This window comes from Scatophagus argus, chromosome 1 (genome assembly GCF_020382885.2).
Source record: "Scatophagus argus isolate fScaArg1 chromosome 1, fScaArg1.pri, whole genome shotgun sequence".
In the NCBI taxonomy this organism is placed as follows: domain Eukaryota; kingdom Metazoa; phylum Chordata; class Actinopteri; family Scatophagidae; genus Scatophagus; species Scatophagus argus.
In genome coordinates, this window is record NC_058493.1 from 19940495 (window position 1) to 19966238 (window position 25744).

The 25744-nt window shown below is 38.0% G+C and overlaps 1 protein-coding gene across 1 annotated transcript in view; it reads left to right on the forward strand.

The window, feature by feature from the left end:
* Positions 1-25744, forward strand: part of LOC124059814 (glypican-6-like) — a 124284-nt gene that overhangs the window by 94219 nt on the left and 4321 nt on the right. The window contains exons 5-8 of the mRNA XM_046390196.1: positions 1501-1631; positions 3710-3853; positions 24364-24494; positions 25540-25715. Coding sequence (XP_046246152.1) covers positions 1501-1631; positions 3710-3853; positions 24364-24494; positions 25540-25715 — 582 coding nt within the window. The remainder of the gene's footprint in view (positions 1-1500; positions 1632-3709; positions 3854-24363; positions 24495-25539; positions 25716-25744) is intronic.

Below are 25744 nucleotides of genomic sequence, written 5' to 3' on the forward strand. Positions count from 1 at the left end.
ATTTAATACTTTGATAAACTGAAATTAATATGAATCTTATTTGTGTTAACTGACTTTGTGACAAGACAGTTTTCTGAATTCAATTTCAAGTGAAAGAACAATCGCATGCTAGTCAGAATACATGTATTTCAACAAAAGGATTCCGATTACAGACTATATAGCTGGCTTGAACAAATTTCAACAGGAGCTATCTGGAAGTTTTGGCAGTTTATATGTGGATACAGTCACTTTGCTAATATTTGAAGCCCTGGTCCAAGCCAACAGGGATGATGGAAGTGCTGCTTGTTACCAGTGTCACAGTAGGGTGTGAGTTATGAGGATTTGCCCCTTAAGCCTATAGAGCTGCACTAGAGGCCAATGATCGTGCTGCAGCAGAGCTCTAGTTATGATCACTTATGATCTAATGATTCACACTGCCATTCTGTTACAGCTAAAGACTTGAGGGGATGAGGAACTGTATTTCTGCTGCCCTTTTGCAGGGAGCAGCTCCCTTAGGGGTAAATAGGCTTTTTCGTGATTGGTCCACATTCCTGCAAATGTCACTGCACAGAGATGGAAGTCTTCTCGATATCGCTGTTCTCTGCCCTTATCACTTAACCGGTGCTAACCCCTCAAACAAGACTTGGTGGATTTTAATTACTTTTCTGAGAGACAAGATAGAGTCTAATGAAAATATCAAATACATTATTTTCACCGCTGACATCTCCCAGCCTAACACAATCAATAGTACCATCCCTCCGTGTGAACATATTAAAATCGCATTGTTTTAATGAAAATGAAACGTGACAGTTTGGTGGGTAATCTGTTTTAGATATTGATTCATACCAAGGCTCACACAGACAAATAAGGTCATGGCTCTGCTGTTTTGTGAAGACAGGATTAGATGTGAGACTCTGGGTGTTTTCATGCTTTTGGTGTCTTATGGAATTTATGTTTTACAGAAAGAATTAATTTAAGTACTGAGTGTCTGAGATGTCATTAAAAATAATTAACAGCATGATACATAGACATGAATTCATGAATCTATTGATAAACTTTCCCAATTTAGAATTACTAATGCTAATACATGAATAAATCATAAGTCATATGGATGCAAATTAATGATTTGTTTTATGTATAGGCTATTTGTAGGCATACTTACATTTAACTTATACTTGATGTCCCACATCTTCTTGGTTCCTCTATTTGCCTATCTTTTTCAAACACCGTGTTTGTGTGTTTACATGAAGGTGCTGGCAGGTTCCTTTTGTGTTTGTAATTATTGGCTGTCAACACATTTGGAGAAGGCATCATTCTTTGTAGCGTTAGACCCATGTCACAGACACATGATAGAGCAGGGCTCCCTGCAGGTTTTGCATTGAGCAATGTGAATCCTCAAAGAAGACATGGACATATTGACGTGTGTGTGTGTGTGTGTGTGTTTGTGTAAACAGAAAGCAGTAACATTTCTGTGTGTGTTTAATATCTCTGAGCTGACATGTGTCCTCTGTGTTATGACAGATGCTATGTTACTGGTGGCAGACAGACTGCAGGGACCCTTCAACATTGAAACAGTCATTGAGCCAGTCGACATCAAGATCTCTGAGGCCATCATGACCATGCAGGACAACAGCATGCAGGTGTCAGCCAAGGTACTGGATTCTGAATTCGCTTTGTTCACCATGCTCTGGTGTGATTTCAGAAAGTAGCACATCTTCACATTGCAAACAATGCATACAAGAACTACTTTAGACTTGGTAATTAAATTTTTGGAACTGTTTTTCATTTGATTATTTCAAGGCATAACATAAAAATTTCCATGACAGGACAATTGCAGCAATGCTGTACAAAACGAGAAAAGAAAAGCTAAGGGGTAAAAGCAGATCATGTAACAGATTAAATAATGAGCATAATATACTTTTCACAACATTTTCACCTGAGTTCTCATAATTTGGGTGATAAATACTATTATACTGTAGGTTAAAATGTAAACATGGTGTATGACTGGAAGCCTTGGATGGTTGAAATGTAACTGGCAACCAGTTAGTTGGATATAAAAGTGATCTTCATAAGAGATGGTTTAACAAGCGGGAAATTGAACTAATTTCCCTTTTAAAGTTCTAATTTCTTATCAGTCTTAGGAAGAGTTTAAAATTTGAAGCAGACAGGATGCTTTTTATTGCCTTTTTTGTCAAAGGGCAGTTTTTTCGGTTTAACTTTTTATTCTGATCTTGTGGTGTATTCTGGCCAATCTCCATTCCATAGTCACAAAGTCATTGTGAATTAGATGACACATTCTTTTCTGCATCCAGAGGTGAGAATATTTCAACTTCACCCATCGTATGTGCTCCATCCTAACAAGCTTGTGCTTGGCTGAGGGATTGCTCTGAGATTACAATCTTTCCCCACATTCACATTTTAACCATATGTAGTCCTTCTCTAATCACCAAGCTTGGCAGAATATGTCAGGCTACATTGCACCGGATGTTCATTCCTGCTGCATGGACCTATTGGAAAAACGGTTTGCTCGTGTGATGCACAGGATAGTGGAATTGTAATCATGTTGAAGCATTGATAAATATTAGAGAAAAGCTGGCTTCTTGTCTTGACAGCCATGTAGCACATTAGAGTGCTCCATCACACAGCAAGACAGGCCAGAGAGGAATGCTAATGAGCTAGTGCTGTTTGGGGCCTAAGAGCCTGTAAAGACCAAGCCATCAGAAAACAATCTATCTACAATACCCACAATGAACCTATATGAGCTACATGTTGATGAACATAAAGTTAAAAGTAATAACACATCTGCACTTCACTTTTTGTAAACAACTTGTACATGAGTAAAGGATAATAATTCTCTCTTTGTAAAATTGGACGTTAGTCCAAGAGTACAATGTTCTCTGAAATATACAGTTATTTTCTGTCTAATTGTAATTACATTAATTACATGCCGATGTTCTGCATTTTTCTAAGTGATAATAGTCATGGTGACAATTCTCATTGACATGGGGATATTAAATATAAAAGAGATATGTTATCTGCAACATTAAAAACAAATTCTTTCATTTTTTTCACATTATATCCGCTGATATTTATTGCAATGTGTGATAAGCTTTTGTTGCAGCCCAAAAGGGGTTTGCCCTAGAAATCCTGGTCAAATATATGAGTTTTTGTTTCATTTTGAGGGCACCATGTCAGATTGTAAAATGGATTTCAATTGCATCCCTTCTACTTTTTATTTTTTCTTGCCAACAATATGACACTTCCTGTAAAAGGAGACTCCTGCACTGATAGACAGCATTGGTTCCAGGCTGGCTCTATATGATTTTCTATCTCAAATCACAGACCAGAAATGGTGCTGTGAACAAACTGACACATGCCTTTCAAGGGAAAATGTCATTGTTGAAGGCAAACTACAACTGTTGTGGGATCAAAATGGATGCGTATTTCACAAAGGAATAGACATGGATGCAGCCTCGGCTCGGTTCAGAGTTGGTGCATCTTGGGACTGCTAATAACCTGGTTTCTAAATGTTCAGCACTGCAATGAGAAACTCGCATCTCATAATAATGAAGGAATATTGTGATAATGTAGCAAAAGCAGGCAATTTCCTCAGGACACTGAATGTTAAACATATTTTAGACACTGGCTAGTCTGTATCTTTTTTTCAATTTCCCTTTGTGCTTGTCCCCCACTCTGTGGTAATTACATCTCCCACTGTTATTGATTTTAGGTTTTCCAAGGGTGTGGCCAACCAAAGCCATTAGGAATAGGCAGGTCTGCACGTGGCATCTCAGATGTGTTCAGCACACGCTTCAGACCCTACACCCCTGAAGAGAGGCCAACCACAGCAGCCGGAACAAGCCTGGATAGACTGGTATGTACAGAGCGATATTGTAAACTGTGAATGGTAAACATATAAATAAATGATTCAATGGTGAAATGAAAATAATATAAAAACAACAGGACTAAAACTGTTTTGTATTAAAATTTAAAGATTCTTTCCTAGAGAGAGATAACTGAAAAGTAGAAACTAAACTTAGGTCAAATCATTAGTGAGAGAAAACCAATACAAGTTCCCAAAATAAATCTCTAATTACCGGACTTTCACTTTGAAGCCCAATTAAGGCTGAAAGAGCCAATTTATGATGCGTTTTATTGAAGAAGTTTATATTCTACCTGCAAATGGTGAATCAGTTGAGAATAGAGAGTTAGAGTGAGAAAGGAAGTTGAATATTTCCTTTCCCACCTTGTCTTTAACAGCCTGCATGATTTTCAGAACGGTATAGGAGTGACCTGAGAATTTCAGAATTATTATTGATGGAGGCAGACTTGGTGGAGGCATTGTGAGCTTAAGGCCAACTTACCACGGCTCAAGTCCTAAGGCCAGAAAATAGAAAACATAGGCCTTGAAAAATCCTTTTAAATCCATGCTCATGTAATCCAGATTCTGTGTGCCTACCACCGTGCTGTACTCAATGTTAAAATATTTCAGTTCTGATGTTCTTAGTGCCAAATTTTGCAGAGATGTCACAAAGGATAATATATATATATATATGTTTAGGATATATACTTCATTTCTCACAATATGTATACTCCAGAAACAAGCAGAAACCATTAGAACAGATTATGAAGAGTACCTAATCAGAAAAAATACCTTATCCCAGAATTTGTACTCCTCTGAGAATTAGTCCCAAAGAGGCTAAAACAGATTCAGCATCCACCCACCGCATATCAGGACGATGGCAAATCCTAAGACATTAATTGAGGCTATAAAAAGATCCATTACACCACCTCATGCCACTGAAACACAATGTGTGGGAGGCTGTTTGTGTCAAGCTCCAGTGTATAACTACACACAGGACCTCAAGTTGACAAGCTGTTAAATCAGGCTCTGCCACTCTGATCTCTGTAGCCAACACGTAACCTACAACTTTGCATCCTTTCCCCTTTTACTACCAAATCTGTGCAGCTGTGATGTCTCAAGATGTTTATAGGGGCCCGATAAAGACCACATTTTAAATATGACATAAATGTATATGGATTAAATTGTCCATTAAACTTGTCCATTGTTTTCTTTGTCAGGCTACAGTATCATCACATGTGTGAATGTAGAGGAGGACTGATATTTAAGGCAAACTTCATTGGTGCAAGCTAAGAAAATTAACAACATCCTAGTAATAACTTGCACCATAGTGTTTTAAAAGAATCTTTTTTTTCATTCTTCCATTTAACAAATATGTTATCTGAATAACAACTACTACTTGTCAGGTCATGGATTGAATATTATTAAACCATATTTGTATGCCATCGACCCTTTGACCAGTCCTTTTAACAAATACTTCTGTAATCCTCTGTCCAATTAACAATTTGATTTATTAAATATATTATTGTCGTTTTAAGTAAAAGGAACAGTTGATAATCTTCTGCTGTATAAGTTGTTTGACAGGATTAAAATGGAAAATATGCAGGAGCAGAGAAGCAGATTAAAGCCTGCCAACCGTACTGTGTCTGTCTCTGGAAGTGGTCTGCTGCTCAAACTGTAGCTGTTATTGTAAGGGATAAACTTGATAAATGCACTACAATGACTGTGTAAAACATGACCAGATCTTTAAAATGTTATTCCTGAATGACAAAATAACACCATAGGTAGCTACATAAATTTTTACTTAAACCCTGATTTTTGCTTCATATCATGCACATCCAAAAGAAATGCCAAAAAAAGGAAAAAAAAGAAACAGGAAAAGGCAAAAGCCCATATAGAGAAAATCCACAGATTTCACTGTCTTTAATAATTCATTTGTACATGCTCTCAGGCTAACTTCTTTTACAAGAAAAAATATTCTGGGTTGGGTTGCTCAGGGTAAGACTTCTTACTCACTTAAAATAATATATCTGTACTCGACACTCAAGCATTAAGTCACTGTGTACATTTTTGCCAAGCTGAGATGAATGTAATAACAACTGTTGGATCACTTTAGACTAGCTCTCTATTTAACGCTGCTGTTTGTATGCGGATCCGGATCTTTTAATAGATCAAATTTGATGTCAGCGGATTTTAAACTGATTTCACAGTGTAAAATTCATATAAAATGGTTTGAGGTGGTAAATCTCACAGCGAGATGAGGCTGGTGGATGGAATATTTCAGCAGCACCATTTATCATTTAACTTTTTGCTTCACTAACTAATAGACATTCTTTTGCTTCTATTCTCTCTCTCGGTCTCTCTATTTCTCCGATGTCCAATTAAATCTCTTTCTTCCTCATTTCTCTGCTGCTCCCAGAGGGTTGTGTGGAGGACAATGCAACACAGCGTAAGCCTTTCATTCCTCCTCTTTCACCAAGTCGTCTGTCTTATGGTGTTTTAATCAACCTGCCCATCAAGCTCCATTTCTTTACATTATTCAACATTCATATTGATTTCTTGTTTGCGACATGGCTCTTTATTTACTTTGCTTGAATTATTTGGATTTTGAGTTCGACATTTAAAACTGTCTGACTATTTCTTGCATGGTGGTTCGGTAGTTAGGACTGTTATTGCCTTACAGCAAGAAGGTTGTGAGTTTGAAACACCTGCTGATTGAATTTAACATTTCCTATTTGCTTTTCCTTTTTCATTATCACTCAAAGACTAGCAGCTCACATTGACTGGAGACTTTGAATAATTTGCCCATAGATGTGATCGGCATATTTTAGGGTTTTGGACCTGGGATGGCCTGCCAAGAAATCCTGGGTGTTTCCTTGCCTTTTCTCTGGTGCATGCTGGGATAATCATGTGGACCAGCAGTGAGCTTGAGTAGGGATGGAAAGAGAGTATGCTCTTATTTCAGCTTGATGTTGTGCATGACTGTTTTGGGTTCCACTCATGGGCATAGACAACTTAAATGAAATTCTCTGAGCATATCAACTGATTATCATTCAAAAACAGAATATGAAGGGTTTTGTTAAGCAGGGTTTCTGATTATTAAAATCATGTTTTGGTCACTTTTAATGAAATCTTGAACAATGCCTGGAAATTCTTTTATGATTGCATTCTCTAGTACTGGGTTGCTTTATCAAATAATCAGTCAGCAATCACTTAAACCACCTCTTGGCATAACTGCAACATAAATTCTTTAAAACTATCACCACAAACATACCTGTCATTGCCTACAACTTTTTTTCACAGGCAACATTTTATTTGTTACATACACAACTACACATGTAGGAGGTGTCCATAAACATAAGTTAAACGACTGTGCAAGACTGTGCAGTGCATTGAATGGTTATGGAATCCACATCATCCATGAATAATCCTTGATAATTATTCCGTAGATGGACATTATCTCTTGCTTATTTGATTGTTCTTAAAGCTTTCATCCTTGGACACAGAATGTGAGAATTATCTACCTGAAATCACAGGGCAAATTTTCTGGCCTGTTCAATTCACACTCACAGTCTGCATGTAATTAGGTTATGATTTGCTAAAGCAGCAGCTAATTACATAATCCGTGACTGGGACAATTTTGTGAGTGAAGGAAAGGTCAGAAGGTGCAGTTCTGAGCCAGGATTTGTCTAAGATCAGCCAGCTTGATTGAAAACAGTGGATGGCCTGAAGTGGATGGCTTCAGGCACAGAAACGAAGAGCAAAAGTTTTAGTAAATATGACTTTTACATTCTGATTTCAGGTGATATGTGTTAATGTGTCTCTGACATCGCAGTCTGTCATCTGCGTCTCAGATCCGAAATGAACTACAGACAGACTTACATGCTGTGTGATCCTCTTCCTTTTCCAGCTCACTGCTAAACGATTTAAAAATGAAAAAGGTCTGTCTAGGTGGGTTCATTACAAATTAAAGAGACCTGCAGCTGATTTAAATAAGACTTTTCTTTGTTTTTTTGTAGATAAAATTTACTATAAAGATAAATGTAGTATTGGATTATACTGACTTTTTTGGACACATAACAGCTTTTTCTTGTTTTTATCTGATTTATGATTATTTTGGTATATTTTGATTTATCTGTTATCCTTAATTTAAGTGATCCCAGTGGACTATCCCACACAACTGAATCTTAATTTACTTTGCAATACTGTATAATGTATATTAATGGTATGCCCCCACAGCGTTTACACTGAAATTTGTCTTCCTGTGTTGCTGATTCATCACTGGGATCAAATGACCTTCTCCTTCTAATTCAAAGGAGAGGTTCCCTCAGAGTCCGAGAGGGCTGAGAGGGCCCTCTGTATAGCCATGACCACTGAATAAAACCATACCATTTTGTGTGCATGAAGTCTACTGTTCTGTGGCATACTGCCATAAAAAACTTTGGAAAATTGATGGAGACCCACAGAGGCTGTAATGTTTAATTAAAAAGGATGCCATTTTTAATGTCAGCTATAAACCCACTGCTTAATCTGTTGGTCCACCACTTTGGGGCTGGATTTCCACATGTAGCATCACCATGGTCAATACTGACATTTATGGTTTTAAGTGAGATGTCTAGACGCCCGGATGACCACTGCACTTTTTAATCTTTCTGGTGCCATCATCAGCCAATATGACTCAGCCTCAGCCGCACTGACTTCTCATTAGCAAATATTAACATGCTAACATAGTAAACTAAGGTTGTGTAGTGGTAAACAATATACCCGCTAAGTGTCTGCTTGTTGACTGACGTTAGCATTTAGCTCAGAGTATTGAAGTACAGCCTCACCGGGCTGCTAGTGTGACCGCATTCTCTTAGCCTTCTTCTAATGAACATTATTAATTTGGAAACACTTACTTATAGCTACTCACTCTCAAATCTCTGTTCAGCAGCTAAGATGTTATATTCATTGGAAGCAACCCAGCTCCTCCTTTTGTTACAATAAATGAGTGTGTTCAGTTAACAATAGAATACTGGAGCACATCCTCCACCACATGTTCCACATTCACATTTACACTCTGAGGGTGTTGAAAGGTCCATACCTTGGGTGTACAACAACATTTATATTCTTCTTCATTCTTTATATTCTTCATTTACTGTGCAAGTGATTAGCAGATGTCTTATGACATCTTAGTTCTGATTGAAAATGACTTTGTTCTCTGTCAGCTTAAACCAACACTGCTGACAAGACATTACTGTCAATTTCTCCATTACACAAATGCTCGCAGAAAAAAATGTGATTGATATCCTGAGGAGATTCCATTATTGATTTATTTGACCAATTTCTAAATATTTTGAGCCTCCCTAATGGGTTGTTTGTTGTTGAGCACTGTTGAAATGGGGATGCAGTTGGAAAGAAAATAAATCAGTCATTAGCAGTGGCCAGGCCTTTCTTCACACTCCATTTGACATTTCTGCAGAGTGCCAGGGCCAGGAAACGATCTGGCAATGACCATTTTTCTCAGCAAGGAAAAAGTGTAAAATAAATGATCAGTGTTTTATTTCTTCAGTCAGTCACAGTAATCTCGTGTTGATAGGCACAACATATATACACTTAAATGTGCATTTGTTTTTGTAGCCACACTATACTGAGAGGGCTAAAGGGTTTTATATGGAGATTTAAAGGAGCACAGTTAATCTGAATGCACAGAAAGAAACCCTGTGCTGAACATCCTTCTGAATGAGAGTAGAAATCACTATTCCCAGATGAAAGTTTCTTGCTGCCAGACTAATCAGTCATTGAGAAATCACTCCACCCAATGCAATTGCAGACACAACTGCCAATTATGACTGATGGTAACACAGCCAAATTGGTGAAATTCATGAGTCATGCCATAAAATGGGCCCAGTTAGTGACCTAATGAAATTCTGGCATGTACTGCAGATCTGGTCTCTGTTTTTTTTCTATTTAATAGCCTTTATTTCTGTGCAGATCAGCAGGCCCAAAAAAGGACTGCGTGTTAAGGCCAGTTAATTGCACTGGAGTGCTAATTCAGTATACTGGGCATGCTGAGCTAATGTTTTAGCAGCAGTAACAAACCACAGGGTGTGAGTGCTATTAGAGTTTCTAACTTCTGCATTACATTGTGTTGACAAAGAAAAAAGAAATGTAAAGTCGTGGATGCTTTGCTGAGTCGGAACTTGAATTGAACAGTTTTTTAAACTAAAATGAGTATGGCTGTTGGATAGACAACAGTGGTGCATGTTATGCCACCTAAGAACTTCAGAAATTCATTATTCAATATTTTAACTTTTTTTTGCTCCATTGTCTTTATCTTAACTCATAGTGGGTGTATGTTATACATACTGTACGTACTGTTGTTGTAGATCATGATGTTCACAACTGTTCACAAAAGAGACTTTGGCCTGAAACGTGTGAGAGTGAGAGATTGATGTTGTGGCCCAATTGAGCTCAATTGTTGCAGTTTTGTTTTTATAAGTTTCATGTCTGTTTTGGCGGTTTTGGAGGCCATAGAAAGGAGGAAACATGCTTGGTCCATTCAGTGTTCCAATATAGAAATGCCAGCATGATATTTGATGAATTAAAAATTGAGCTGGGAATCCTATCACTCCAACATTTTGCTGGGCTGTTATAAATGTACTGTTGATATCAATTATTCACTAGTTTAAGTAATGGGATGGTGTGAACCGGGTTGTCTCAGGTTTCACCTCCATGCCTTAATAGAAGGCAATGAATCCGTCTGTCAAGAGGTGGCTCCGTCTGTCAAAAGAGATGGAAATCTGACAGAGGCTGGTGTCTAATCAGCTCTGCTCACTCAACAGAGACCTGTCTCTGAAAATGAATGAGGATTAATGTACATGAACAGATACAACAGATCAATGTGACTGCCCTCTAACACCAGCGTTTAAAGGCAGCTTCACTTACATTACATCATTACGTTCAAGCTAACCTCCACCTACTTTACTTCCTCACAGTTTCTTTGTAGTAGTTTGCCTCTTTTTTATCGTTCACTTCCCTGTACTATTCACATGAAATAGTACAGGTTCTTGCCCATAGTTTCATGCTTCACTAGTTAGCAGTGCACACACACACACAGTAATTAACAGTACCTCAAAGGCAATGCATTAAGCGGTAAAATGTTGTTCATAGATGTGCTTATTGGGGATTGTAACACTCAAAGCCATAGTTAAACAAAATCAGCCAAGTTGCAGTACTCTGTGTGACTGGGCCTGTTTCTGCTGAAAAAGATCTATTGTGGTGGACAGCTGCCTTGGAGATGCAGACAGTAAGGATTGTGCTGCAGGGAGACACGCTGATGAATTACAAAACCATGGTGAGGTTTTGTTGTATGGAAGATTCCAGTTTCTATATCTGATTTCCTTTAGTGCTCATTCTTCTGGGAATCTTACACCATTACATTGCTGAATGACTTCATACTGACAGAATCTGCAGCAGTAACATCTGGCTGAGGGGGCACAAATACTTCCTATAAGGTGTCCGATCTCACTCATAATGAGTATTAATGACAGCCTTTTACACCTATGCGTCTCAAACATGTGGACTTTGTTTCTGATTTTTTAAAAAAAAAAAAAAACAACAGGCCTGAGATAACAAAGCCTGAAGTTGTCAAGTTTCCATCTTCTATTGCAACCATAGCATAATATGTATGTAACAGACTACGATATAGATAACCAAGAAGTTATTTTATTTCATGATTGTTTGTTGTCATAGCTGCACTTAAACAAAGAAAACAATGCTGATTTTGTTTTCACATAAATTTGATGATGTCAATGATCAACATCACACAGCTTTCCTTTGTATTTCATATAAATATATACTATTTGCAGGAAAAGGTCCTGCTGCGTAAATGCCAACTATCTCGCCAGGATATATCTCATGGAGCAGTGGCTGATGTAAACAGAAAACCTATAAACCTAAACCTGCAAGTGTCGATGGATAGAGAGATAGATAGATAGATAGATAGATAGATAGATAGATAGATAGATAGATATAGCACACAGTCTGGACACCACATTATCTTCACTGGCAGTGCAAAAGAGAGTAATTTCCCATCTCAGGTTAAATTCAGGACCCTAACTGGTCCACAAAATCTGGCTGCTTCACCCTCTGAGCAGCTTGTCAGTAGACACTGCCAGAAAGCCACAGCATGTACTGGAATCTGCCTCAGCTCCTGCCTCACTGCTCATCACCAGGATGTTTAGCCCACCGCCGTTTCCCCTGACATGGTGTGGTTTGTACACCTGCCTGAAGGTAGAAGGTGTTTACCTTGCTTTAACACACCAGAGCCTTGTGAGCTAAATTCATCTATGTGGGCAGGCAGGGAAGCTGAAAAAAGTATCCCATAGTGTGTCCAAGGAAATCCTATTTAGTGCATTATGCAAAGGACTGAATCACAAAATGCAGGGCCATTGTGTCTGCAGTAAGCTAACCTAGTTGCTAGGAGCATAACAAGGAACTGACCATTTTGTGCTACTTCCCTTTAGAGATTTTCTTCCTTTTTAAAATACATCTTTGCCACACTTTATATAATTTAAATCCCCTAGTGCAGAGAGACTGGTTCAATCCTCAATACCATGATGTGGTTCCTGTTGGTCTCCATGTGACCTAGAAACTGGTGGACTTTTAGTGATTCTGCAGTTTGTTCTTGCCTATTTATCAAAGTTAGTTAACTTATTTTTGGCTGGGATTGGGTAATGCAGCCATTCATTCCTGCAGTCCTGTCTTCTCCATTTATGTGATGTTTCTGCTTTGGTTCATAAGATTTTTGGCCATGATGACTGAAGCTTACCTTGCTAACTGTACAGACAGTGATTCAATACTGGTGTTAGAACAGTGTCTGGGTTTACTTTGTCTCACCTTTATTTTATTTTATTTGGATTGTGTTCAATTCTGGTAGAAGCCAAATATAATTAACACCAACATGCAAGGGATTTAAACTCATTCACTGCATGAAATGAAAGTGTGGAACAGAATATTCTTTAGGGTTTGGGCTTTAATATTGTCTGTGTAACATTGACCATATTCCAATGTCGTATGCTGACCGCTGAAGAATAATTATCCTGATTTAATTTTTATTCAACTCTGAGTCCAGATGTTAATGCATACATTAATTTTGATGTTTACTATATTTGTCAAAAAGTGAAACCAACTTTTATTTGTAAAGTTGCTTGCATAACGTTACCTTACAGGGAAGCATCTGTTCGTAAAGCCTTTTTCCCCAAACGGTATGTTTACCCTTGGGATGGGACACAAAACCAGCTGTGTATGAAAGTTCCATCTGTGCTTACATTAGTCAGGTCATGGTTTGTTTAGCATCAATGTGCTGTTGTAAAACTGCTCAGTATCCTTTTCATTTGAGGTACAGTTTTACTGGTTAATAGTAACAGAACATCAGGAACTTAAACTTACAGTGTCAAAGACAAAAATAATATATTATTTATTTTAACCAGTATTTTAACCATTTTATTTTTATTTTGTCCTCCTCACAACAGGAGTGGCAGTATAGAGGTGTTAGAGGCATGTATTTTCTTTACCTGTAGTTCATCTTGGGATATGATCGAGTCTTTATCACAGTGTTGTCCCATCTGTTTTCACTGATTTTTCTGCTTGAATAATAAATCGCATACAGATTTTGAGTCTCTCAGCAGCGACATAATGGCAGCTTTTACTACCAATGACTTTAAAAAATAGACAGATGCTTGCATGGGCGAAGGTGCTTTTTTTCTCCCAGACATTCCAAACTGCTTTCATTTGTGTTTATTTTACAGTTTTTGCACCATGAGGGCTACATAGTTAAAATTCAGATTGACTAAGACAAACAAACTGTTGTTAACTAACTGCTAATTTTTGAGGAAGAAGCAGATATCACAAAGAATTAGGCAAGGAAAGGCCAAACTGTTTGCACCTTCCAGAAACAAGACGATGGAAAGCGTCCAACTGGCTCAAGTGATTTTTTAGAATGAAGCATATCAAGTTTTCCAGTTGTTGCAAGGTAAAAACATTTAAAGAGTTTTACAGGAATGATATTTTGTCAAAGAGATTGTTTTTCTAGTTCAAATGTATTCTCTTTCTGCTTAAATACTGAACTTTGAATTAATAATGAATGCTTCCTTTTAAACACCCCATATTTGAATTCAACTGAAAAAAAGCCATCTGTCACAATATTTATAAGCATTTGTGTTCTACAGTCAGTTCAGTGTTGCAATTTAAAAATAAGGCAAAGTTTAAAAACAACACTTCAAATCTGACTTTACGCATAGTCAGTGATATTAAGGTGAATGTGAATTCAGGTGATGGAAGTTTTCCAAACCTCAATGTCTGGTTTGAGCAGGACTGAGCACCGGAGGTCCACCTTTCAGGTGCCCAGGCTCTCATCAGTGTCTTTTAGTGACCAGGAGCTTTTGTATATTGGCTGGTCTCTTGTTCCATCCTCCCTGTCACATTTCATAAACTTTTATGTTTACAATCCGTTCATGTGGTCAAGCTGATAACATGTTACCTTTCTGCTAGCTGCAACAGACACAATGCCAATTTGACCTCCTGCCCTTGATTTAGGAAAAAAACCTGTTAGTGCGAGTGCATCCATGTGAGTTCATATTTAATTCTTGCTGTTTGTAAAAGCAGCCAGCAAAAATGACTGTGATGATTGGATTCTTTGATGTGGGTTCATCACTTTTCTCATTTTTCTGCTCCCACTGAAGCGGCATGTCTGAAGATCTCTGTCAAAACGCTGAACAAATACTACAGTAAATACAATGTAATATGAGCATATTTCTTTTTGAATGTATTGCAAATGTAATTACAGGGATAACAAGTGCATACAAACACACATAGCTCTGTAAAAATCATGAAGGTTACTGGGTAAAGCAGTTGTCATGGGGACAGGCTGTGTAGTGCATACTAACGATACCTGCTGCCTGTTGTTGGAATTAACAGATGTGTGAGACATATTATGGTTGCAGAACCTCCACTAATTATGTAATTAGCTGTAGACATAATCAGGAAAAAGGGCCAAATATTGCATTAACCGGTTCACCTGTTGGGAGAGTTAGAGCAGCAATTAAATGGGACTTTTGCCGTGCAAATGACAACCACCTTAAAACCCCTGAAACGTGCATATACTGAATGAAGGCAAATTTGCTTCTAGATCCTGCTTCAGTTATACCATCTATATTGCCACAAAACCCCATGTGCAAGTTCCTGAAAAGCTCCCCTGATAGACTTTTATCCTACTAGAAACCCTGCATCCAGAATACTGACCAGGACTCACATGTCAGTCATTGCTCCAAACAAGAAATCTGTTTATGAACTGCTCTTGTTCTAAGAGAAATGAAAAGGGGCGATACTGAAGCTCCGCACTCTCTTGGTCCTGCCACAACATCAGGCCATACTCTCCTTTCCATCCCCTTGAAGTCTGAAAATGTAAACCGCAAAACATATTTAGTATTCTTGATGTAATACCCTGAGAGTTTCAGCCTCCTGGGCTTTTAGATATGTCACACTGTGCATATTACTTAGGCCCTCCCTGCTACCTTGTACTTATCATAGCATGAGCCAGTTAGAAAATTCTGTCTCGAAGGATCTCCCTCATCCCAGCCATCAGCTCTGATCATCAGTGATTCCAGTTAGAAACATACATAAACATACATAAACACAAACGCATAAGCTTGAAGTTGGTTGTAAATTCCTGTTTTCTCTTAACTTCTGAAAACCTAATTTTATAACACTACTTATTCTTATTCTTATCTGTGACTTCTACCAGACTTCCTACTTATGATTTGCTCAAGAGTAATACTCAAGAGTTTGAAAAGCTTGGATAATCAGCTTTATAGAGCTGCATAGTTGTGGTTTGAGCATATTTCAACACGAGCAAAAACTGCACTTTAGTCTTTCTCTAACTGAGCCCAGCCAACCTCAGACCAGTGGAATGAGCACAAATACAGAAGTCTCTCAGGTGAAATAACAGAAACTGTCCTCAATTTGCCAGAAAATTTTGTGTCCATGTACAACTGCAATACATGTACTGTAAGTGGAGTAAGAAGCTGAATAAGAAAATACGCTTTGAGAGTAATTTAAGGTTAAAAAAAAAAAAAAATCAAATGAGGTTTCATATCACCATTTTTTGAAATATGGTTACTGTGCTGCTGTTTTAAGCACTTCATTGAAAAACCACAGCCAGTCTTCTCACTGGTTCTACAATGAGAAAACACATTATCTACATTTTGGCTGGCACTGGCTTTCTCTGAAAATCTGTATTGATTTTAAATCTATTATTAGTATTTAAACCACGCTCTGGGCTTTTAAATCAACATGAGCCTGAGCACACCTTGAGATCATCTTGCAAGGCCATTATGGCTGTTCCACTGTCTAGACTCAGATCAGTGCTGGGCTTTTATCTGTCAGGGCCAACATATTTTATTTAACCAACCACTCTGGAAATGTTGGTTTAATTTCATTGGTTTGCCATCTGTTCTGTTTGCATTTTGCTATTGTTCAGTTTTAAGTGATGTGAACCTTTCCCACTAATAGTTAAAGCTAAAAATAGCACAAATTGACAGTTACCAACATAAACAGCCATGCTCCGAAGAGAAATTTAAAAACATCAATAAAAACCTTGCATTTTTGAAAAATAAAAGAAGCAGCGTGATAGGAAATGTGGTTCCTAAGTAAATATATATTTATTCATTGCCTTTGTATTGGACATCAACCTCAACATTTTTGCATGTATTGTTGAAAAAACTGTCAGACACAGATGAGTGAGACACAGGTAAAAACAATATCCAGCACAAAGTCCAGTATGGACAGCTACATAGATTAAAATGAGAGCAAATCTGAAAACACTAAATCACAATCCAAATGTAAGGTACAAAGGTACTTATGAAGAGCAGAGTTTTGGTTAGTAGGCATAGTGAGGACTGAGATGCTGGTTGTCAGATACCATGAAAAAGAACTGACAAACCGGTCTGGTAATTAAGGATTTAAAATTCACTCGTCACTCACGCTGATTAACTGGGCTCGGCGGGCGGACATGTCGTTCCACCTGAAACATCTCTAAACCCACAGCAGGGCACAAATTCTACATATTTTAACAGAAGTTAGTAAAAATCGGTGTAGGAAAATCTGACATATGATCCAACAGCTAATCGCAGCAGCATAATCTGCTCTTCTTATTTGTTCTTGCTTAAGATGATGTTCTGGTTTTATTTTTCATTTTTATCATTATTCATTCTTCCCAAAATCAGGTGCTGTATGAGTCATTTGACAGGACTGACAAGCTGGTGGTGTGTGCTCTGGTTGCAGTTATTGCTTTCTTCACAAGCACAGTGAGTCATAGTGGATCAGATTGGTTTTGTGTAATCATTAAAGATAGACTCTGGTAATGGCCCCCGTGTGCTCCTGGGCAGAGAATCACTATTGTTAACAGAGACGTAAGCAGGGGCCAATCACAGAGTCTAATCCATGCTTCAGCGAGCTCTCTGTATACAGCTCTTCATAGAGACAATTGGGCAGTTCGAAGCGTGTGCACACACTAAGGTTGGCGGAAATCCTGAAAGTGTTTGAAAGCTTTTGAAGACAGACATAAAGCGACATGAATCGTTGAAAGTGCTTTAATTGATGCATTACCTTCAAGAATCAAAATTAAAGTCTGAATGTTGTTTTAACTTCATGTAGGCTGTGTTACACTGTTTCCATGTGTGTCTACTGCAGTTGTGTCAGTGTTTAACACATCAGAAAGTGTAAAGATCACGTGTGAGTGCGCGTGACTTGAGTCGAAAGATGCTTAGTGCAAGAAAGGTAAATTCCTGGACTCGTGGCTCACCAAGGACCTTTATAAAGACTGGCTTGTCTGCAAAACCACACAAGCGAGAAGCATTCACACATAAATTTCACTCTTTTTAACTTGTCAGAGAGCTTCTGCAAAGCCTGCTAGAAAAAAATTCTTAGTGTTGTTACAATAATTTACCTTAATCAATGTGTCAAACTTTGCCATGTTAAATCCTTGAATTTGAAGGAACTGATCCTGAAAAATCATCGAAAAGTCCAAGAATTTAATGTTCGAGAAGCTGCGGGAACCATCTGACAAAAACAAAACAAACAAAAAATTATGAATTTAAAGCTGGACTGGATAAGTTAATTCTTTATGATATGTTTAACTGTCTCTGTATTTAATAAGGTGAGAATCCTGCTCCCTTGAGTCAGTATGTATTCATGAAAGTTATTTGAAAATTAAGCAGGTGGATCTGACTTTGAGAAAGTGCTAATTAAAATTACTGGCCCTGCATTAACATGCGTTGCTGGAGGGTGCTCTACATGCTCTGATAGATGAACCACTACTTGACACCACTTCCAAGACCCAGATGGAGGTGGGCTGGGATAAAGATCTGTTTGAATAAAATCTATAGGTCAGGCAGTATGCAGAGGAATATATTGCATTGGTAAAAATACACTCTTCCTTTTTTTAATTTGGCAACTGCAGGTTTTTTAAGAGACTACTATTTTATGTTGTTTACCTTTTCATGCTGGCTAGTCAGAAAATCATAACTCTGCAACATTCTTTGATAAATAACCTCAGCTTGAGTGATTATTGTGTTGAAACAACACTGGTGTTAATCAGGATGGGTAGCTATTAAGCCTATTTTGACAACAAATGACATTGCATAAGATCCCTCAGTACAGCATACAGTCCATTTATAAAGTAATAGCCTGTTGAGCTAAGTTTACTCAGCTGCAGCTGACAACATCAAAATTGTGACTCTGGATGTTCTGTTGTCAGCTGTTCTGAAATAAAGCCTGCCTTCACGAAGGTCAAAAGAATTTCCCTTCAGGGATAAATAAAGGAATTCTGATTCTGACTCTGAACTGTTTTTAAAGATTTGTTTTTTTGTTTTGTCAACAAATTATATTAGTGATGGTAGTCTAAATATCAGAACCACCTCTCTGGATAATGCAGTACAGTTCAACACCATGTGATCGTGCAATTGAATAAACACCTGTCTGAAACTGTTTCAGCAAAAACTAGACCACATTAGATCAGACAGATTTTAACACCAAAAAACTGGTGGCTCAGTATATAATCTTATTTTGGAAAACAGCCAAGTATAAAATCTCTATCACTGCTCTCAACCTTTTACCAATTTGATACTGTCAGTTATTTGGAGGTAAAGCAGTGCAGCAGTGAACTCTGGGCTCCCGGTGAGACGAGAGACACTGAAGGTTCAGCTGGATCTGGTGCTGCAGCTGCTGTAACTGTTCTCGCTGGAGTCAGACTCACTGCCCTGGGCGTTCATGTAAAGGCTCACGGTTAGATTTTTCACTTCACAATTCACCCTCTGTGTGTGTGTGTGTGTGTGTGTGTGTGTGTGTTTGCATTTATTTATGAACAAGTGCTTGTTTACTGTTGTGTTGTAGAATGGGCTGTGCTGACATCGAACTCTTGACACTGTTTTTGTGGACTACGTTATGTCAGACAGATGGAGCACAGTGCATTATACTTTCATAGGCACAGATTCCCAAATGACTCATAAATGGTTTTATTTACATGTTTATATAAGACTTATCCTTCCTTTCTTCATACTTGCAGTTCACCTGAGTCATTGCTGCGTGCAGAAACTCAGTTGCCAGAATGGACCATATCAATGGTCACATTGCTGTAGTTAAATTCAATCATCAAATCAGTTCAAGTGAAATACCCAAGCACGTTCTGATCTGATTCATACTTTTTCGTCAACGCCAAGGGCCATCATGTATCAAAGTCGCACCAGTGAGTGTTAAACCTAACCAGCTTTGGTGTCTCCATGACAGGATTACCACATCAAATGTGAGGGCAGTCTCCTGCAGTGGCATCCTGGTGGTACAGGCCCTTTCATGCCCTGTTAAGACCCGAGGCTTCACTGTATTCACTCTCCCAAATCCCCAGTGTAACTAGGACATGACGAGAGATGTGTGTGTGTGTGTGTGTGTGTGTGTGTGTGTGTGTGTGTGTGTGTGTGCGTGCGTGCGCGTGCATATGTCTTCACTTGTCCACTTGCAAATTTGTGTGTTTGTGCTTAGGATTTTCTATTTGTTTTCTGTTTGGTTGGTTGTTTTTTGGGGTTTTTTTTGGCTGCTACTGGTGTCAACAGACACTTTAAACGAGTTATGAGGGCTTCCACTTTGACTGGAGGGTCAAGAATAAATAAACAGGATTTCAGAGTTTTTTGGGGTTTTTTTCATGGTTCTCAAAATCCTAATTTTGTATTCATACAATGAATGCATACATTGGCTGTGGGTGATCATTTGCCTACATAGCTAGCTAAATACCAAGCTACATGCCAGCCAAGTCAGCTTTTATCAACATATTTCTCTCTTTCTTCCTTTCTTTCTAGCCAATTTCCCCCAGGGATCAATAAAGTATTCTGATTCTGATTCTTTGATTGATGTCAACTGAAAATGGTATTGATGGGACCAATAGTACAAACCAAAACAGAATAACTCTCCAAATAATGAATTTTCAAATATGAACCCAGTGTCTAGGCTGGAAGAATTACGAGTGACAAAATGGCAGTTCAGTCTGATTATCTGGCTACACTAAGTCAGAATAGCAGATAAACTGTTCATGTTCTCGGTGGTCATGGTTTTGCATTTACAGTAGCCATATCCAAAGGAGCTAAAGATGTCTTTATCAATACCTTTGAGAGCAACCACAATATCAGTAGCAAAGACCATATGGCTGCAAGTCAAGCCAGGTTTGTTTCTTTAGCCCAGTATCACATTGTCTCAAGAGGCTTTCCGGGCCCACAACAACAGCCTAAATTCTATGAAAGCAGTGGGGGGAAATTGCCCCAAACCGTTAAGGCATAAGGAAAACCTTTGTTGGAGAAATTTAAAAGAAGATATTTTCTTGTCAGACAGTGGGGAGTCTACTAAGAGCTGTGGGTGGTAGAGTGGGAATTGCAAAGCATGAACAGAAAGTTGTAACAGTACAAAATACAACAGTTGAGCTATAATTCTACAAAAGCAGTTTAATGAATCCAGTACTAATGTAGCAAATCTAGTGTAAGATAACTAATAGTATTTTTTTTTACTTTAATACTAATAGTATTAAAGTATGTAAATTCAATCAAACAATTCCAAAGTCAGTTTGTCATGGGGATCAGTATACAATTGAGGCGAGACATGGACATTGAGGTAGGGTGAGTGGTACTTCCATGTAAATGTGCAAGAATTTTATATTTTTTCTAGATTTATTTTTGAATCTCAGTGAGGGCTAACCTTCAAAACAAGAGCTGCCAAATGCAGATGTGTAACACTGGTAAACATTCGTCATAATGAGGAGCGGTTACGACTTGTCAAACTCTCGGCACCTTAAAGAAGCATAGTTAATTTATACTATATGAGGTGTTTATTCTGTGGAGGCTTTATTGAATTAACCACACTCTGCCACAGCCTGTTGACAAAGCCCAGATACAGCAATATTGGTGCTCACTAGGTTATTACCTCAGGTTTGAAAGAGGTAATCTGATAGCTCTCACTCTCCCGGGTGTCTCTCCACCATCTTCAAACAGTAGAACAGTCATTTCCACATCCTGAACTGACCACCGACCACACACACACTGCCTCAAATTACAAGTGCACCCATCATTAATAGCTGACTTGACTGACGGATTTAAACTCATTCCTTATTAGCAATTGTCTGTCCATGGGCTGGTAAATCTTGAGTCTTGTATGTGGCTGTATTAAGAATAACGTTTGGCATCCAAAGGCAGCAAACAATAGCATCACCGACTACCGAGCTTACTGATTACAGTAGCTGGCCCTTCAATAGTGCTTCCAAAGCAACTTATGTTCAGAATTTCACAAACTCAGCATATTAATGAACCCTTATTTCCTTCAATAAATGGAAGCCAGAATTTGCTACAGCAAAGTCTTCATCAGCAGATACAGTTAATTTGTCACGAAGATGGATCTGTTGGCACTGCTGGCATGCAAGCTCAGAAGCTGCTCTGATTACATCCATGACACTTTATAGGATGCAACTTTTTTTTCTTGTCCATGTTGATGTAAAAGAGAAGCATCCAAATTCATTATTGCCTTTGGAAATAATAGTTTAACAAAACAATCTCAATTTACGAAGCTTTCAACCATAACGCATGGCTTCTATTTTATCTATTATTGAACCAATAAAGTCGGTCCAGATCCAGAAAAAGAAAGTGACAACATTTTGAGTTGGAGTTTTTTTTTATTTATCTATTCTTAATTAAAAGTTACAGTAGGTAAATTTCATGGATTAACATTCTTTCAGAAGTAAGTGAAAACAATGTATGTATTGGTAAAAACAAGGTTAACAGATGTCAGAATCACAGTACTGCTGCTTTTTTTGTGTGTTTCAAAGATTTTAGCCGTGGCTGGTAACCCCTACACAGTGCAACAATTATTAAACATTGTTGATATCATTGGGTTTCAACTCTAAAGTTGAGGTAAAATATATCCATCCAAAAATTGTTGACTTTGCTGTGATATAACTTAGATTAAGAATAGAGGCATTGGGCTTTGCATTAAATCAGATGTTGTTTTTGAAATATATGGGTGTAAATTGGATGAGACAGATATTTTGCAGTCTATGCTTTTCAGAGCCTTGAAGAATTCAGCACCTGAAATTGGTTCAAGTCCAAAACAATTTACAGAAAAAATTGCGATACTGTTGAAAGCAATAGAATTTCACACAGAAGGTTGTGACCCATCAACAATCCTCTTTCTTGCCAAAATATATTTTACGACACAGGCAAACACACACACACACACTGCCACACCTACACACACAACAAATACATCACCTGGCTAATACATGGTTTAGTTTGTGGCTGCTTTTTGTTTTATGGGTGCAGGATATAATATCTTCTTTAAGTTTTTAAGCAGAAGATTACCTGTGTTCATCTTCTTTTAGGTTTTTGTGTACCTAACCTTCCACGCTGAGTTGATCATTCCAGAACGAAAACATGATGCATTTGCATCATTTTGTGCTGTTTAATATTTTTGTCAGCTGATAAGAGCATACTATTTCATTATTCACACAAATATAATTCTATTTTTTTCTTCTGCTATTGGTAGTAATTAATGAGAGTATAGATTCATACGACTCTCATGTCTGTGTGGTGAATAGGAAGCACAGGTTAGCAGGTGCTTAGTGTTAGCTTAGCCTAAAGACTGGACAGCTGGTGTGGTTCAGCAAAATTAAAGGTCAGTAGTTGAAAAATTAAGCAAAAAGTTGTGTTTCAGACTATTTATTGACTGGTAGTACTGACTCTCACTTAGTATGGTTGCTGGGCAACCAACAGGGATACCAGGAAGTCACTGCAGCCAACAAAACAGTCCAGTTCACAACCCCTTCTAAGACGTCAACAGGTCAAGGCAACTTTATCTATACAGCCCAAAATAACAAATCACAATGCCTTAGTGGGTTTAGTGGACTCCACAATCTCTGCAGTGTTAGATATCCGCTGTCCTTAAACCATTATTTCAGATAAAGAGAAAAGGATCAAACAGATAAAATCTCACATGTGCATAAGTGAACTTTAAAGGTTCTGATAGGCAGATATGTAGTTTATGTATACCGTCAGGTCAGCTGTTTTCCCCTATATACACATTTTATGCCCAGCTAAAGATTTTAAGTTTAAAAGCTCACGATTTCACAGCCTTCTGGGTGAATTCCTGTTAATGCTGCTCCTATTCTGGTTAGGTACGAGTTTGTTTGTACATGTGCATGTTTGAATCCATCTTATTTCTATACATATGGTGCATACATTTCAATTTTAATAATCCTACCCATTAAATTCAGATTTGTTTTCTTCAAGCTTGTTATGAACTTCATGAAAATGACAAAAGCAACACAATGATGAGTCCTCATGTTTTTTTTTGGTTTTTTTTATTTCCCCCACCTGTTTGTTGGTCACCCGCTCAGACTTCTTGCTGAGTCCAGATGGAATCAGTCGGGGGTGACCCACTCCTGCCAAATATCAAATTCAAAACTCCAAGTCTGTCTTGTATGAATCAGAGAAGAATACAGTATGGATGGGAGTAGACAAGAAGCAAAATGGAAAAGAAAAAGAACTGTGGGCTGTCCAACAGCACTCCTCTCCTGATGGAATAAATGAACAGAAGAGGTTGTGCAAGTACAAAAACTTCTGCTGCCAAATTAATGTGGCACACTTGTATAAAGAGATGTTTGGTTTTTTTTGCTGTTGTTTTAGTCTCTAATTTTTTTTTTATTTTGTTATCTATACATTAGTAAAATATTTCTTCATTTTCTCTATGAAAATGTTTTTTATTAACTGTATTTTTCTGTAACTGAAAGCCCTGGAATAAATGTAATATTCATTCTAAGTACATAAGTTGTGTGTAGTTCAGTGTTACTTTAAAGCACTCGAACTTTACAGTCGCTTTACTTGTCACCCTCCCTTCCAAGCCTTTGAAATACAAAATCATCAGCCTAATATATTTCTGTCTGTTTTGGCCCATGGCAGGTGATTGACATCAAAGGGAAGTTGAAGGAATCCAAAAGGTTCTGGTCCAACCTCCCAGATGACATCTGTGCCAAGGGCAATCTCACAGAATCTGATGAGGACCAGTGCTGGAACAGCCACACTAAGGGCAGGTGAGGACTGCTACTGCTTTTTATAACCACAGCAAAGTCACCTAACTCTATAGTTATCACATTTTTGCCTGCCAGGGATTAAAATAACCACACAGTGTTCCGAGATTAATACTCTGTATGTACGACTACAATGGTTAGCTCTTGTATGGAGAACTTTTATAAACTCTGAGTCCTACTTCCCAGAGAGATCCCAGCACCTCTTATCACCACTGCAGCATGTAGAGGATCGCTGAGCTGTGTGCTAGATTGGACAGCAAGTTGTTTTCCCTGACAGTGAACCTGAGACGCTGGCAGAGGAAATATATCACCCCATCACTTACACCCTCTCCAAGTAACAAACTCACCAGATGGTGCAATAAAAGACATGTTAATTGTCTTGTTGGAGCCAGAACCATTTTTAAGCATTGCTTTAAATCTGGTAGGTAAATTGATTGTCCAGAGATAATAAAACATCAGACCAGTTAGTGTGAAATCAGTGAAATCCTTTTACTTCAACTGTGAACTCTGAACAAAAGCTTGTAAACTGAAATACAAAATGAATTGTTAAATGGTAAAACAGTAACACACTTGCACAACAAGTGTAAAAACAGAAACTGCAATTAAATCAGCAGTTAAATCACACAGCAATTTCAAGAAAACATAAATCAAGCACACATACTCATTGCTTTACAAAAAATTGCCCAACTTCACTACAGATTTGCAATGCACATGAAAGTGTTCTATCATTTTGCAGCTATTTTTTGTTTTAAATGTGAGGTGTGTGCAGTGTGCTGACCTCAGTTTTATTCAGTGACACAGAGGGCACTTGATTGGTATAGATTGTACCACTTGTATTCCTCACAGTTTTTGGATGGCAGGTTATAGAAAAAAAATCAAGCAAATATGGACAACATTGCATCTAGTAACCCAATGTTTGTCAACCAGAAGTTTTGTAATAATTTGCATAATAAAATGGCAGGAAGTCTTGTTTTAAAAGTGCTTTTTTGTTGAAAAGTGTATGGAAATACACGGTATATTAAGTTTTCTGCCCTGTCATTGTGTCCAGATACTTCCCTGAAGTGGTAAAGGAGGGTCTAACCAACCAAGTGAACAACCCAGAGGTGGAGGTGGATATCACAAGGCCTGACACACTGATACGACAGCAGATCATGGCTCTACGTGTCATGACCAACAAGCTAAAGAACGCCTACAATGGAAATGACATCTACTTCCAGGACTCTAGTAAGTTTTCCAGTATCTTCGGTGTCAGA